At 42.6% G+C, this 16,418-nt stretch overlaps 2 protein-coding genes across 2 annotated transcripts; one reads left to right on the forward strand and one right to left on the reverse strand.

The window, feature by feature from the left end:
* The first annotated feature begins 246 nt into the window (after positions 1 to 246).
* zdhhc22 (zDHHC palmitoyltransferase 22) lies at positions 247 to 1,165 on the forward strand. Its single transcript, XM_073482755.1, has 2 exons — positions 247 to 802; positions 888 to 1,165. The coding sequence occupies exons 1-2, from the start codon at positions 247 to 249 to the stop codon at positions 1,163 to 1,165; spliced, it is 834 nt and encodes a 277-aa protein (XP_073338856.1).
* A 2,460-nt stretch (positions 1,166 to 3,625) lies between these two features.
* Positions 3,626 to 16,401, reverse strand: cipca (CLOCK-interacting pacemaker a). The gene is made up of 4 exons (XM_073483595.1): positions 16,299 to 16,401; positions 7,101 to 7,217; positions 6,285 to 6,454; positions 3,626 to 6,098 (listed from the first exon to the last, which is right to left on the reverse strand). The coding sequence occupies exons 2-4, from the start codon at positions 7,204 to 7,206 to the stop codon at positions 5,301 to 5,303; spliced, it is 1,074 nt and encodes a 357-aa protein (XP_073339696.1). The 5' UTR covers positions 7,207 to 7,217; positions 16,299 to 16,401; the 3' UTR covers positions 3,626 to 5,300.
* Between the last annotated feature and the right edge of the window lie 17 nt (positions 16,402 to 16,418).

The raw sequence follows: 16,418 nt of genomic DNA on the forward strand, positions 1-16,418 counted from the left end.
AACAAGAATCGCTCAGGGCTCAGCGGTATGGGGCAAGGGGGTTATTGGGATCGGCCGTTAGCTTATCTGTGGTTCGCACGAACGTACAATGCCAGCATGTTATTCAGCTGACCTCTAACCTCTCACTTCTTCATAGTAAACCTTTAAAAAGGAGACTTATTTTGTGTCAAATTGCTTCATCATCACTCCTCTCCTCTGAGCCTCTGACATTAACACTGCTCACTGTGTCTTCCCTCTCACACAGACATGTTCACCAGGATGTTAAAACTGAGACTTCTCAATGCTGTAGCACCTGCATACTTCTTCATGGCTACAGCAGTCACCTTCATCTTGCACTTCTGCTTCTTCATCCCAACTATCTTCCCAAACCCGGACACATCGCTGAGGGGGTCTACGACTCTTCACACCGTTGTTTTCCTTTTCTTGATGTTCAACGCGCTGGGAAATTACATAATGACTATTAAGTATCCTGCTGAGAGCGCCAACGAGACAGCGGTTCCAGTGTGTTCGCCGCACTGCTCGGACAAAGTGGACGCGCACTACCTCCTGAACGGCCGGCATTTCTGCAAACTGTGTAAGAAAGTCATTCTCAAGAGGGATCACCACTGCTTTTTCACAGGGAACTGCATTGGCAACAAAAACATGCGCTACTTCATCATGTTCTGCATCTACACGTCATGCACCTGTTTGTACTCCTTGGTTCTCGGTGTGGCCTTTCTAACAGTGGAGTACTCCATCTCCTTTGAGAACCCGCTGACCTTCCTCACTCTCCTCCCCCTCTCCACTGGTTACTTCTTCATGGGTGAGTTGTTCAGCTCTTCCAGTTCAAGCTGATAAAAGAAAATGTGCTTAGACTTAAACTTTCCCTTCTCTTCGTCTCCCCACAGGAACAATCTCAGGCTTGCAGTTGTTCCTGGTGCTGATGCTGTACGTGTGGCTCGGTATCGGCCTGGTCTGTGCAGGTTTCTGTTGCCAGCAGGTGCTGCTGGTGGCCCGGGGACAGACCTGGTGTCAGATGCAGAGGGGGCAGCTTGTGGAGAACCGCAGCCCCTGGAAAACCAACCTCAAGGACGTTTTTGGTACCCGCTGGATCCTTGGCCTTATTCTGCCTGTGCAGACTGTGGATACGTGCTCTGATGACACAGATGCACATAAACAGGACTGAGCGATAACCGTATCGATAGCTCTAAATAGGTCACGAGTTGTAGAAAACGCTATCTTGGGATCCATGTGGTGATTGATTTTAAATACTTAATGGATGCTTGACCTTTAAAGTAGTCCATGAAATAGTTAGCTGTTAGCACACATTCCTTTAAGGACAGGAGCCATATATCAGTGTGAAACTTTTGAATAAGTGCATAGTGTAAGTGTGTTAGGTAAGTGGCTTTTGACAAGGCAATATTAAGACTTATAAGTTGGTTGTTTAGGACAGTGGTTCTCAGCCTTTTCAAGTCGCGACCCACAAGAAAAATCAGGTTGGGTTTTTGACCTCGCTCCAGCACTTGGACTTTTATCTCACACCATCCTGAAAGTGCCAAAATAAAAATAGAGGGTTTTGTGTGTGTGTGTGTCCAATCAGAACCGTGTGAACACACTCTCTCACAAACACACTAAATAATATTTTAAGTCAAATTATATCACTGGTTCAGGCAATGCTAGTAAAAAACATTCCCCGATCTGAAATATGTTATTTTATTTTTTTCTCCACAACCGTCTCACGATCCTTGGAAATTATCTTGCGACCACCCTCAGGGGTCCCGACCCTCAGGTTGAGAACCAATGATTTAGGACATCCTGCAGTTTAACGTGCACTACCACATGCATCAGATTATAAAAATGGCTTTGCATAAGTGCATGCAATCACAGCTACGCAGTTTTTTATTATGCTATTTTTTTGAACGGTAATACTTTAAATTAGGGTGCACATACTTAGCATTAACTAGTTATATATTGGTAGCACATTGCCACTTTATCAGTAACTATCAAGCTTTTACTAATGCCTATTCTGCATGACCATATTCTACAACTACTAGGCCATTAATTAGGAGTTTTCCTTCAATAACCCCCTAATTACTGCTTGTTGAGAGTAAGTAAGGAAGGTGTTGCTCAGTATGACCTTCATAAGGTCTTTCTAATTAAGAAAATGTTCCCCATTCTAAAGTTAGTAGTTTATTAACCCTCACAGGTTATATTAGTGCATTAGTTATGAGCAACACCTCTCTTTAGGATGGAGATCATATTCTGAGTTTGAACGACTTCTTTTAGAGGTTTTTTTTGACACCATTAACATGGAAGATTAGCAAAAACTAGCGATAAGCAAATGGGAAGATCAAATTTATTAAGTATTATTAAAGGGGCACTATGTAGTTTTGGAGGAGAAATTCACAAGAAATTTACAATATTAATGAGGTAATAATAATTTATCTTTTCCATAACTGAATAAACAAGCTGAGAAAAAGTTTTGTCGTCCACGAAACATTTCTGGAGCTTCACAGCAGAACAGTGTTGCGGCATTCTCCTAAACAACTGAAGTAGATGGGGTTTTGGGAAATGTTTTGTGGACTACAAAACTTCACTTGACTTTCCATCGACATGGAGGTAAAGGACAGAGTTTTCATTTCTGCATGTGTACCCTTATATAAAGTGTTACCATTCAACGCCTGCGCCATGCGCGCTCTGAGATTACCAGTAGTGTTATTCTTCCACACTTCCCTGTAGGATGCTACGATGTGACATTCAGGAACTTTGTGGTAGTTTTTACAACAATAATATACTCTGACGTTAAGGGCTAGCAGACAAGGGAACCATAATATGTGTCTACAGCGTAAACTGCCAGGCTTGACGACACCGCTCTGACAATAAGCTGTCCCATGTTAAGCCTGATGTTTTCTACTCAAGTGAATGTGACTCATGACACTTTGATGACGGAAAAGTAACATGCTCCTTTTTAAGAACGGGTGGGGAAATGGGAAGATGATTATTATTATCCAGGGTATTATTCACAATGTGCCATAAACTCATGCTTACAGATGACCCCAAAGATGAGATATCCACTATACTGCTAATGATAGGGCGCTCTGTATGACAATAGTAGGGACTTTTCACTGTTATGCTGCGACATATTCAACATCATGTCAAAGATGTTTTGGACTTCAATAAATATACTTTTTAGAGCTATTTTGTCTATTCCTGTTATACCAATAAAAGTGTTCAAATCACAATGTAAGTATCTTATTATTTCTTATTAAAAACTACACTCTGAGCTACAAAGTTTACCGTGTTCATTTTTTAAAAAAAATATTAGACAAATTATGTGGAGCAAACTCCTGCACACTGTCTAACTTGCAAAAATGTTGGTAAAAGACCATCAGGCAAAAAATAATAATGATTTTAATCTTATTTTTGAATGCTTGTTATTTACCTTCTATTATTTTATCTTTATATTTTCTGGGGGCTGGTTGGGTTTTTTGTGTGCATTCGTCTCTAAATCCATTTAATTTCTGTCCTACATTTTGTCTATCACTTGTAAAGCACTGTGAATCACATTTCAATTGCATTGAAGGTTGCTTTATAAATAAAGTTTGATTGATTGACTGATAAAGTGAAATAAACGACTGAAAGGAAGTGATCTTCAAACAGTTTTTATGACAGTTCATTGTTAGTCAAAGTGACTTTTGCTAAAGAAACAATACAGAAAGCACATTTCACAACAAGAAAAAACAATCTCTTAAAAGTGATCTTAAAATTATTTTTGTAACCCTCCTTCTGCCCTTTATAACCAAAACTGCCTCCTTTATGTCTTAGTTTTAAAACTATGCATGAATAGAAAATGTTGCAACAGTGCGGCACTGATGCTAAAATAAATAAGACAGCAATTAACTTTAACTTAACATCTTAAACTGAACTGTTTTATGTTTTAACTTGTCTTCATGCTATTCTCTCTACAACAACTCTGGATGTATTTCCTAATCAGGGCATGGTTTGTTTTGATTCGAAGAATATTAATTCTTTGGAGACCTTAAAGTACATTCAAACCCCTTCCACATGAAGTTTACAAGCTAAGCTGCTCAAGCATTGATATGAAATACAAACATTAACATATTCAAAAAGGCACAGGCATCCAGATAAACATTTATATTCACATTGTTTTATCAAGACACGATGCTCATTTAGGGATACAAGTTGTAACATTTTTCTAAAAATGTTGTCAGTAATCTTAAAACTAAAGTGCAAGAGTCTGTAATACGAACCTTAAAGAACCTACTGAGCTGTCATTTTCTTTGCCTTGAGGTTTCAATAAATACACATCACACTAAGCTTAAGCAGCAGGTATGAACATGGCAACAAAAAATGCAAAATGCGAAAAATATTATGTGGCTACAGCACTTGACTTGCTACAGTTTATGCTTTTTGCAAATTCCTACAAAAATCTTTAAGGTGTGTTTTGAAAAAAGGAGCTTGCTTCACCAGAGAACAGGCAAACGTGTCGAAATGTGCTTTGTTTGTTTATGATATTCACACAGCTTTAGTGTTAGTCAGAAACATAACTTTGAATAAATAATACTGACACCAAGTAACAAAATTATTAAAAATATAAACAAAGTTATGATTTTGCCATCCCTCTGGACTCTCACTGTGAGCCACCCTTGAGAATATAAGCTGTTAGTATGTACACTTCCTCACAAAGGAGGCATGTGCTTAAGTTTCATTTACCATCCGATTTAAAAATAAAGTTAACAAAATAATTAGACTTTATCCTATTTGAAAAGGTGCTTTAGGTTTTCTATTTGAAAAAGTAAAGATGATGCTTATATTTCACTCTAAAGCCATCACATTCAAGGCATGTATAAAGAACTAACCCCATGTGGCCTCACATGTTCTGTAAGGCATGCGTTTTATGCAATCAGGAGTTCAATATATAGAAGCCATAGCCCTATTGCAAGTGATACTTGCCATTTCGATGCAGGAGAGGCAAGAAATTTCATTATAGGCAAGGGTTTGAAATGTAAGCATGCTTCTTAACTCCCACTTCAAATTAGTGGATGTGCTTCAGCTTCGTGTTAGACCAGCAGTTCTAAATGTTTCTCGCTCTGCAGCCTGCAAAATTTAAGATTTTCTGTACTCTCCTGACAAAAGTATACGCAGTTTCGTTATAGGTTATTCTTTAAGTTGTAACGCTAGATGCTGCAATGACTAAAGCTTTTCCTGTAAAGATTTCGTGATATACGTTTTCACATTCAATAAATCACCTTGAGAAGCTCTGATTGAGAACTGCTGGTCATGTCCATCAATATACTGTATCACTCCAGGATTATTTGCGCTTTAGCTCCCCATTGTTCCTTGTCTGTGTGCTGCAGAGAGAGCTGCAGTTTAGACCAGAGCTGCGGGTCACCGCTGCTCAGAGCCTCCAGCAGCAGAGTCGTCTGCTCCTGAAGCTGCTGCAGCTGGCCTTGCGTGCGCTTATTCTCCTTGATCAGCTGATCCGTGCGCATGGTGATCCCCAGCAGGCCAGATTTGTTGAGAATGTTGTAGGTATTGCTGAACCGTTTCTGTTTGTCACTGTCCATGGAGGAAGGATCCTGGTACTTTTCAGCATCCATCCTGTCGCTGTCAATCTCAGTCCTGAATTCATCTGTGTAGGGCAGCAGAGAGCTGCTCCCTGCAAGCGGGGAGAGAGACTTGTCACTCAGCTGCTCCTGACTCTCAGTTGCCGGTGATTGGTTGTTTGCTGCTTCAAAGTTGGAGATGGGTTTGATTGGAGTCTGCAGCACTGGCTGTGGGCTGGAGGAGCCATAGAGCCGGTGGCTGCGGTGGTGCCTCCTCTGCCGCTGGTCATATCTTGATGTGGAACTTGTCCTCACCTTGGAGGATCCCACCCTTTTAGTGGGAGTGTCCGCAGGGTGTGGGGCGATTTTGGGATAGGACTTGAGGATGGGCATGTAGCTTTTTGATTGTCGGATATTGTCAGAGCCTGTCTTTGGAGAGCTGCTGCTGCTATTTGATACCATGGGCTGAAGAAGAACCACCTGTGACTGAGGCATCACTTCTAAGGGGGAAGGAAAGCCCCACTGTTTCTCTGCTGGAGCCATCTGGGTCGGCTAAAGAAAGAAGAAATAATATCATGTTAAAGTGCATTTGAGGAAGATGCAACTTGCTGTGATGCAACACGTTCAAATGCTCTCCCTGGTTTAAATCAAATTTCAGAGAAAAAAATCCCCAATTGTCAGACATGCGTAAAGAAATACACAGCATGAGGCAGAGGCATACATGCTGCTGTTCTTTACCTGCTTTAAGACAAAGTTGTTCATGATGATCATTGGAGACAGTCCTGGGTATGACCCTCCCATCACAGCCACTTGCGGACCAGCCGGGTCCTGGCCGACAATCGACCCGTTCCTTCCTGCATCTTCAGAGTCAGTCAGATCAACTGTGCTGAGGTACTCAGAGCTGGCATCTGAGGAGAAGAGGACAAGTATAAGGGTCTCATTATGCTCTAAAGCAACACATCAACCTTTCTATTGTGAACCTGAGGCAGAACATTAGTACTGTGACAACAGTGGCAGATGTAGATAAGCATCTGGAATAGGATACCATCAACATGATGAGGAGGGCTAATCCAAATCCAGGTCAGCCTTCAGATTGTAAATAATAGTCATAAGGAGAATTGACCCAGTAGAAGATAACCTACATAGAAAATGTGACCTAGATTGCTACATTTGATTAGGGTTGACCTTGTTTTTGGACTTGGTCGTTTCTTCTAATCATGAAAATGCGAATTATATATGCATATACCCAATCACAACACGTGCCACACTGGCAATACAACCGCGTTAACATAAAACATACACTGGGATAAACAAAGTATTTAAAGCTACTGTAAGTGTTGTCGTTGTTTTAGCTAACTTCCTGTCCGTTTTGCAGTTAGCAATCCCCTCTCTCCTCTCTACGTCACCACATGAACATGCAGCGGTAATCTCCACACAAGCAGAGAGGACAGCCTCTTTATGGAGTTTTCTATCCTGGTTAGATGAGGTGGGCAGGGATACCATAAATATCACTTACAGCAGCTTTAAGGAAAGGGCAACGTAATTGAATCAAACCTGAGAAGCCTGAATCTCTCTCGAGGTCAGACTTGGAAGCTCCAAGGTGTGTTACCCTGGTGAATGCTGATGTCCTGTGCCGGTTGAGGCTACTAAAACTGCTCATGCTGGTCTCTTCTGAAAAAAAAAAAAGAAAAAAAAAAGGAGAGTTAAGAGTTGAAAAGTAACTGACAAGAATAAAACACTTAACAAGAGCAAAGCCTAGCAAGGCTTTGATGGAGATCAATGTACTTTTCCCTTTAATTAAAGGTATGTGAAAGCAAAGACTGGAATATAGGTTAATTAGAACCCAGTGAGACTTAAAAAGTGAAGAGACACAGTTAACTTTTAACCATAAAGTTGCTTGTGTATTATTTACACTCTATTACTTGGTGTGTTTCCATCCTGCTTAGCCAGTTAAAGTTCTTGATTGCAGGGAATTGTTCAGCTCAGTTGGTGGCGGAGGACATTTCACAGACTGGATTACTATTTAATCTGTGCTCACATAAATTATCGACAATTAACTTAGAGCTAATGACTGGTCAGTAGGTCACTGCAATCTCCCTGATCAGTCTACTCTATACTTAAGAAAATCAGAAACACCAGTTTCACGTTAAAAAAGGTGTCACAGCAGCCCTGCTATAAATACTTCCCTCCTTAAAATAGTTATTATTATTAAATTGTTGATTATTTTCTTGAATAATTGATTAGCTGTCTGGACTAATATATGTCAGAAAATGTCAGTCAGTTTCCACAGCCCAAAGATATTCAGTTTACTTGCATAGATGAGTAAAGAAACCAGAAAATATTCACATTTAAAAAGCTGTAATCAGAAAATGTGGACCTTTTTGTTCTTTAAATAAATGCTCAAACCGGTAAATCTATTATCAAAAGAGATGGGACCTAATACAATAGTTGATAAGTTATCAGTTAAGCTTTAACTGAAAGGGCTACTTTACAATGCTTTGGTGTTGAGCAAACTGCACAGATTATTATACGGGTCAATGACGTGATGCAATTTTTTTTGTGTTCTTATGGTTCAGTTGAATTTAAAAAAGGTTAAAATTGGAAAATAAACGTACAAATTACTTGCATACATTCTCTTTTTTAAGACCTCATCTAAAATTTCTGGATTTAATCAATTTTCAGAGAATATTCAGGGGATAATGGCAAAAATGTCAATGAGGTGTAACCATAAACACATTGTACCAAATAGTTTAACTTGTTCAAAAAAGGTGAAATTCTCAATAAAACACCCTATCAACTAGTTTGGCATAATCTTACATTTGTGTTGTTTAATAATGAATAAAATAAATGGAACACCATTGTTCTGAATATTATAATTAATTTGGGGAATTGTGTTTGTCAAGTCAACTTCCTAAAGTGTCAAGGTGGTGTAACCAACATTCAAGGAGCCATTTTGTTAATTTGTGCAAGAAGACCATGTGACAGGAAATTATATCACAGAGAAGGACCCCTGATTAGCCTAACTGCTGCATGATGAGGTTAGTAACTCTCTTTGAAATCTTGATAATTTGACATTTTTAGGGTATGGTCAGGTGTGCTTAGGGTTACATGTCAAATGGTATAACCCCAGGAAAACATTTATCATTCATAATAATTGTAAAAATAAGTATTTATTTTAAAAAATGTGTTTGAAATCTTCACACCAAGGCCATGTGCTTACATAGGGGTCCATCATAATGCCTGTTGAATTTGAATTTAAATTAAAATGTCAAATGGTGTAACCGGTTACACCATCTGACTTTTATTACATTCCTTTTGGTTAGAGGCTGATTTTGTCAAATATCAGTAGTTTATGATGCTGATTAAAGATGTAATATGAACTAACTTACTATGTGGAACTATTTTCAAGTGTTAAGTGTTATATTTCTTATGAAGAAGTGGTGATTTATCCACAACTTTATTATCAAAGCTCTGGAAGGTTAGGATAAAATCATTATTTTGCATGGTTTTGATATTTTTTAAATGTTTAGCTTTAATATATATTTGTATTCCATTCACTTACAATTTTAAGCAATATATAGTGCAATATATGTAATTTCATAATGTAGCAGAATGAAGTGGGTGAACAGTGACAATGTTGAACATAAACCTGCTGTTCATGTTCAACATTGTCACTGTTCACCCACTTTAAAAAGACTTAAAACTCCAATAATATGAGCATTGTCCAACTACGTTGCCTTAAAACAGAAAAATACGTCTTCTGCCCTGAGACCAGGAGAGATTCACCTGCCCTCAGACAACTTCTGCCCTGAGACCAGGAGAGATTCATCTGCCCTCAGACAAAATTGTGGGAAACAATGGTCTCTGCCCTGGGACCAGATGAGACTAAACAGCCATGAGGAAAATCCTACAAAACAATTTCTGCCCTGAGACCAGAGGAGACAGTTGACTCCCTTTTTTCCAACTACGTTGGCCTGAGAACAGAAAAATACGACTTCTGCCCTGAGACCAGGAGAGATTTACCTGCCCTCAGACAACTTCTGCCCTGAGACCAGGAGAGATTCACCTGCCCTCAGACAACTTCTGCCCTGAGACCAGGAGAGATTCACCTGCCCTCAGACAACTTCTGCCCTGAGACCAGAAGAGACAGTTGACTCCCTTTTGTCCAACTACGCTGCCTTAAAACAGAAAAATACAACTTCTGCCCTGAGACCAGAAGAGATTCACCTGCCCTCAGACAACTTCTGCCCTGAGACCAGGAGAGATTCATCTGCCCTCAGACAAAATTGTGGGAAACAATGGTCTCTGCCCTGGGACCAGATGAGACTAAACAGCCATGAGGAAAATCCTACAAAACAATTTCTGCCCTGAGACCAGAGGAGACAGTTGACTCCCTTTTTTCCAACTACGTTGGCCTGAGAACAGAAAAATACGACTTCTGCCCTGAGACCAGGAGAGATTTACCTGCCCTCAGACAACTTCTGCCCTGAGACCAGGAGAGATTCACCTGCCCTCAGACAACTTCTGCCCTGAGACCAGGAGAGATTCACCTGCCCTCAGACAACTTCTGCCCTGAGACCAGGAGAGATTCACCTGCCCTCAGACAACTTCTGCCCTGAGACCAGAAGAGACAGTTGACTCCCTTTTGTCCAACTACGCTGCCTTAAAACAGAAAAATACAACTTCTGCCCTGAGACCAGGAGAGATTCACCTGCCCTCAGACAAAATTGTGGGAAACAATGGTCTCTGCCCTGGGACCAGATGAGACTAAACAGCCATGAGGAAAATCCTACAAAACAATTTCTGCCCTGAGACCAGAGGAGACTCCCTTTTTTCCAACTACGTTGCCCTGAGAACAGAAAAATACGACTTCTGCCCTGAGACCAGGAGAGATTTACCTGCCCTCAGACAACTTCTGCCCTGAGACCAGGAGAGATTCACCTGCCCTCAGACAACTTCTGCCCTGAGACCAGGAGAGATTCACCTGCCCTCAGACAACTTCTGCCCTGAGACCAGAGGAGACAGTTGACTCCCTTTTGTCCAACTACGTTGCCCTGAGAACAGAAAAATACGACTTCTGCCCTGAGACCAGGAGAGATTCACCTGCCCTCAGACAACTTCTGCCCTGAGACCAGAGGAGACAGTTGACTCCCTTTTTTCCAACTACGTTGCCCTGAGAACAGAAAAATACGACTTCTGCCCTGAGACCAGGAGAGATTTACCTGCCCTCAGACAACTTCTGCCCTGAGACCAGGAGAGATTCACCTGCCCTCAGACAACTTCTGCCCTGAGACCAGAGGAGACAGTTGACTCCCTTTTTTCCAACTACGTTGCCCTGAGAACAGAAAAATACGACTTCTGCCCTGAGACCAGGAGAGATTTACCTGCCCTCAGACAACTTCTGCCCTGAGACCAGGAGAGATTCACCTGCCCTCAGACAACTTCTGCCCTGAGACCAGAGGAGACAGTTGACTCCCTTTTTTCCAACTACGTTGCCCTGAGAACAGAAAAATACGACTTCTGCCCTGAGACCAGGAGAGATTTACCTGCCCTCAGACAACTTCTGCCCTGAGACCAGGAGAGATTCATCTGCCCTCAGACAAAATTGTGGGAAACAATGGTCTCTGCCCTGGGACCAGATGAGACTAAACAGCCATGAGGAAAATCCTACAAAACAATTTCTGCCCTGAGACCAGAGGAGACAGTTGACTCCCTTTTTTCCAACTACGTTGCCCTGAGAACAGAAAAATACGACTTCTGCCCTGAGACCAGGAGAGATTTACCTGCCCTCAGACAACTTCTGCCCTGAGACCAGGAGAGATTCACCTGCCCTCAGACAACTTCTGCCCTGAGACCAGAGGAGACAGTTGACTCCCTTTTTTCCAACTACGTTGCCCTGAGAACAGAAAAATACGACTTCTGCCCTGAGACCAGGAGAGATTTACCTGCCCTCAGACAACTTCTGCCCTGAGACCAGGAGAGATTCACCTGCCCTCAGACAACTTCTGCCCTGAGACCAGAGGAGACAGTTGACTCCCTTTTTTCCAACTACGTTGCCCTGAGAACAGAAAAATACGACTTCTGCCCTGAGACCAGGAGAGATTTACCTGCCCTCAGACAACTTCTGCCCTGAGACCAGGAGAGATTCATCTGCCCTCAGACAAAATTGTGGGAAACAATGGTCTCTGCCCTGGGACCAGATGAGACTAAACAGCCATGAGGAAAATCCTACAAAACAATTTCTGCCCTGAGACCAGAGGAGACTCCCTTTTTTCCAACTACGTTGCCCTGAGAACAGAAAAATACGACTTCTGCCCTGAGACCAGGAGAGATTCACCTGCCCTCAGACAACTTCTGCCCTGAGACCAGGAGAGATTCACCTGCCCTCAGACAACTTCTGCCCTGAGACCAGAGGAGACAGTTGACTCCCTTTTGTCCAACTACGTTGCCCTGAGAACAGAAAAATACGACTTCTGCCCTGAGACCAGGAGAGATTCACCTGCCCTCAGACAACTTCTGCCCTGAGACCAGAGGAGACAGTTGACTCCCTTTTTTCCAACTACGTTGCCCTGAGAACAGAAAAATACGACTTCTGCCCTGAGACCAGGAGAGATTTACCTGCCCTCAGACAACTTCTGCCCTGAGACCAGGAGAGATTCACCTGCCCTCAGACAACTTCTGCCCTGAGACCAGAGGAGACAGTTGACTCCCTTTTTTCCAACTACGTTGCCCTGAGAACAGAAAAATACGACTTCTGCCCTGAGACCAGGAGAGATTTACCTGCCCTCAGACAACTTCTGCCCTGAGACCAGGAGAGATTCACCTGCCCTCAGACAACTTCTGCCCTGAGACCAGAGGAGACAGTTGACTCCCTTTTTTCCAACTACGTTGCCCTGAGAACAGAAAAATACGACTTCTGCCCTGAGACCAGGAGAGATTTACCTGCCCTCAGACAACTTCTGCCCTGAGACCAGGAGAGATTCACCTGCCCTCAGACAACTTCTGCCCTGAGACCAGAGGAGACAGTTGACTCCCTTTTTTCCAACTACGTTGCCCTGAGAACAGAAAAATACGACTTCTGCCCTGAGACCAGGAGAGATTTACCTGCCCTCAGACAACTTCTGCCCTGAGACCAGGAGAGATTCATCTGCCCTCAGACAAAATTGTGGGAAACAATGGTCTCTGCCCTGGGACCAGATGAGACTAAACAGCCATGAGGAAAATCCTACAAAACAATTTCTGCCCTGAGACCAGAGGAGACTCCCTTTTTTCCAACTACGTTGCCCTGAGAACAGAAAAATACGACTTCTGCCCTGAGACCAGGAGAGATTCACCTGCCCTCAGACAACTTCTGCCCTCAGACAACTTCTGCCCTGAGACCAGGAGAGATTCACCTGCCCTCAGACAACTTCTGCCCTGAGACCAGAGGAGACAGTTGACTCCCTTTTGTCCAACTACGTTGCCCTGAGAACAGAAAAATACGACTTCTGCCCTGAGACCAGGAGAGATTCACCTGCCCTCAGACAACTTCTGCCCTGAGACCAGAGGAGACAGTTGACTCCCTTTTTTCCAACTACGTTGCCCTGAGAACAGAAAAATACGACTTCTGCCCTGAGACCAGGAGAGATTTACCTGCCCTCAGACAACTTCTGCCCTGAGACCAGGAGAGATTCACCTGCCCTCAGACAACTTCTGCCCTGAGACCAGAGGAGACAGTTGACTCCCTTTTTTCCAACTACGTTGCCCTGAGAACAGAAAAATACGACTTCTGCCCTGAGACCAGGAGAGATTTACCTGCCCTCAGACAACTTCTGCCCTGAGACCAGGAGAGATTCACCTGCCCTCAGACAACTTCTGCCCTGAGACCAGAGGAGACAGTTGACTCCCTTTTTTCCAACTACGTTGCCCTGAGAACAGAAAAATACGACTTCTGCCCTGAGACCAGGAGAGATTTACCTGCCCTCAGACAACTTCTGCCCTGAGACCAGGAGAGATTCACCTGCCCTCAGACAACTTCTGCCCTGAGACCAGGAGAGATTCACCTGCCCTCAGACAACTTCTGCCCTGAGACCAGAGGAGACAGTTGACTCCCTTTTTTCCAACTACGTTGCCCTGAGAACAGAAAAATACGACTTCTGCCCTGAGACCAGGAGAGATTTACCTGCCCTCAGACAACTTCTGCCCTGAGACCAGGAGAGATTCACCTGCCCTCAGACAACTTCTGCCCTGAGACCAGGAGAGATTCACCTACCCTCAGACAACTTCTGCCCTGAGACCAGAGGAGACAGTTGACTCCCTTTTTTCCAACTACGTTGCCCTGAGAACAGAAAAATACGACTTCTGCCCTGAGACCAGGAGAGATTTACCTGCCCTCAGACAACTTCTGCCCTGAGACCAGGAGAGATTCACCTGCCCTCAGACAACTTCTGCCCTCAGACAACTTCTGCCCTGAGACCAGAGGAGACAGTTGACTCCCTTTTGTCCAACTACGCTGCCTTAAAACAGAAAAATACAACTTCTGCCCTGAGACCAGGAGAGATTCACCTGCCCTCAGATGACATTGTGGGAAACAATGGTCTCTGCCCTGGGACCAGATGAGACTAAACAGCCATGAGGAAAATCCTACAAAACAACTTCTGCCCTGAGACCAGGAGAGACAGTTGACTCCCTTTTTTCCAACTACGTTGCCCTGAGAACAGAAAAATACGACTTCTGCCCTGACACCAGGAGAGATTCACCTGCCCTCAGACAACTTCTGCCCTGAGACCAGAGGAGACAATTGACGCCCTTTTGTCCAACTACGTTGCCCTGAGAACAGAAAAATACGACTTCTGCCCTGACACCAGGAGAGATTCACCTGCCCTCAGACAACTTCTGCCCTGAGACCAGGAGAGATTCACCTGCCCTCAGACAACTTCTGCCCTGAGACCAGGAGAGATTCACCTGCCCTCAGACAACTTCTGCCCTGAGACCAGGAGAGATTCACCTACCCTCAGACAACTTCTGCCCTGAGACCAGAGGAGACAGTTGACTCCCTTTTTTCCAACTACGTTGCCCTGAGAACAGAAAAATACGACTTCTGCCCTGAGACCAGGAGAGATTCACCTGCCCTCAGACAACTTCTGCCCTGAGACCAGGAGAGATTCACCTGCCCTCAGACAACTTCTGCCCTGAGACCAGGAGAGATTTACCTGCCCTCAGACAACTTCTGCCCTGAGACCAGGAGAGATTCACCTGCCCTCAGACAACTTCTGCCCTGAGACCAGGAGAGATTCACCTGCCCTCAGACAACTTCTGCCCTGAGACCAGAGGAGACAGTTGACTCCCTTTTGTCCAACTACGCTGCCTTAAAACAGAAAAACATGAATTCTGCCCTGAGACCAGTTTTTTCTTCATTGAAAATAATAAAGTTCAATTGACCTTGTTTCTTCAACAAACAATGGCCTTTGACTGTAGAAGCAACATAGTCAGGTGGTGTAACTGGTTTGTGTCAATTGGTGTAACCAGTATTTTTCATAAAAATATTATGATATACAGGAAAATTCATGTGGAATAAGATGTAATCCTCTATTGCAATGTATTAACATATTTTTTTAACAGTTTATACATAATTTGTCAAATATTATTTAGAAAACACAAAGTGTTTTCAGCATTTGTCCTGCTCTATATCACAAAAACGCATACAATTTTAATTTAAAATAATCCTAATAAAATCTATTTTCATGTGATATTTTAAAATTAAGTAACTGTTTTCATAAGTACACTTGCATACACTCTAGGTGGAAAGAAATATTTAATATTTCTCCTTTTGTTGTGGTTACACCACTTGACATTTTCAGGGGCAATCGGTCTTACCTTTTGTAAAAAATAGTTCAAATGCTATTTCAAATTACATGAAACCAACATAAATACAAAATATACATTTTAGCAAACCTGATGCAAGCTTTTAAAACATTTTTTTAAAACATTTTTGAATTGCTCATAATGCAAACCCTTGTTTGTCACTGACCCATACAGATTTGTGTTTCTAGCATTGTGTCGACCTTATTTACCAATACACATCCCTACAAATAGGATGATGTTGTGTTTGGAACAGGTCACTGAATAGGACGAAATACTTAGCTAATTAATATAAGCCCAGGTTATTATAAGTTATTCAAAAAGTTAAAGTTAGTTAGGTGGCAATAATAAAGTTATTTATTTATTGAACTGAGCTTGACATCAAGGGGCCTGTTTACACCCACGCAGCCAATTGGACTGACGCACAGAGCTACTGTAATGTTGAGTGATGCATTTCACCATTGCTCAAAGCAAGGTAATGAAGAAAAGTGCCAAAGCAAACAAAAAAAATCATAAGTTTGGAGTCTAAACTGTTCAATATTCATGACTTGTTACAACTAGCTAACCTAGCATTGATGTTGTTTACACACGCAACTTCGTCAACTCTAACTATTGTCTGTTTACCACAGTTAACATACTGGTGACTGCCTCACACTGCTTAACTTTGACTTTTTTAGTCAACTACGCAGCTGCAAGTAGTTAATTATTAGCAGGAGGGATGCACCATTAGCTAGCTGTTATTGTCTGTCTCCACGGTAGACTGGCTCACTGTTTACTGCCCTGCCCCTGCACTGTTAGCTCAGTTAGCCAGCTAGGTGACGCTAGCTACCGTATTTTTATCTTATATATACAGCACATCACGAGACAGTCGATAAGCTATTTAGCTAATAGTATTATTTTCGCAAATCTTACCAAGACGCCCTTTACTTGAAAACAAATATCCGTTTATTGTGGCATCCAGGGTTGTAGTTAAATTATACTCGACTCTGGTCTCACGTTAGCTTCTTCTACTTCTTCTTTGTGGTTTTATGG

Source organism: Pagrus major, chromosome 16 (genome assembly GCF_040436345.1).
Source record: "Pagrus major chromosome 16, Pma_NU_1.0".
Taxonomy (NCBI): Eukaryota; Metazoa; Chordata; class Actinopteri; order Spariformes; family Sparidae; genus Pagrus; species Pagrus major.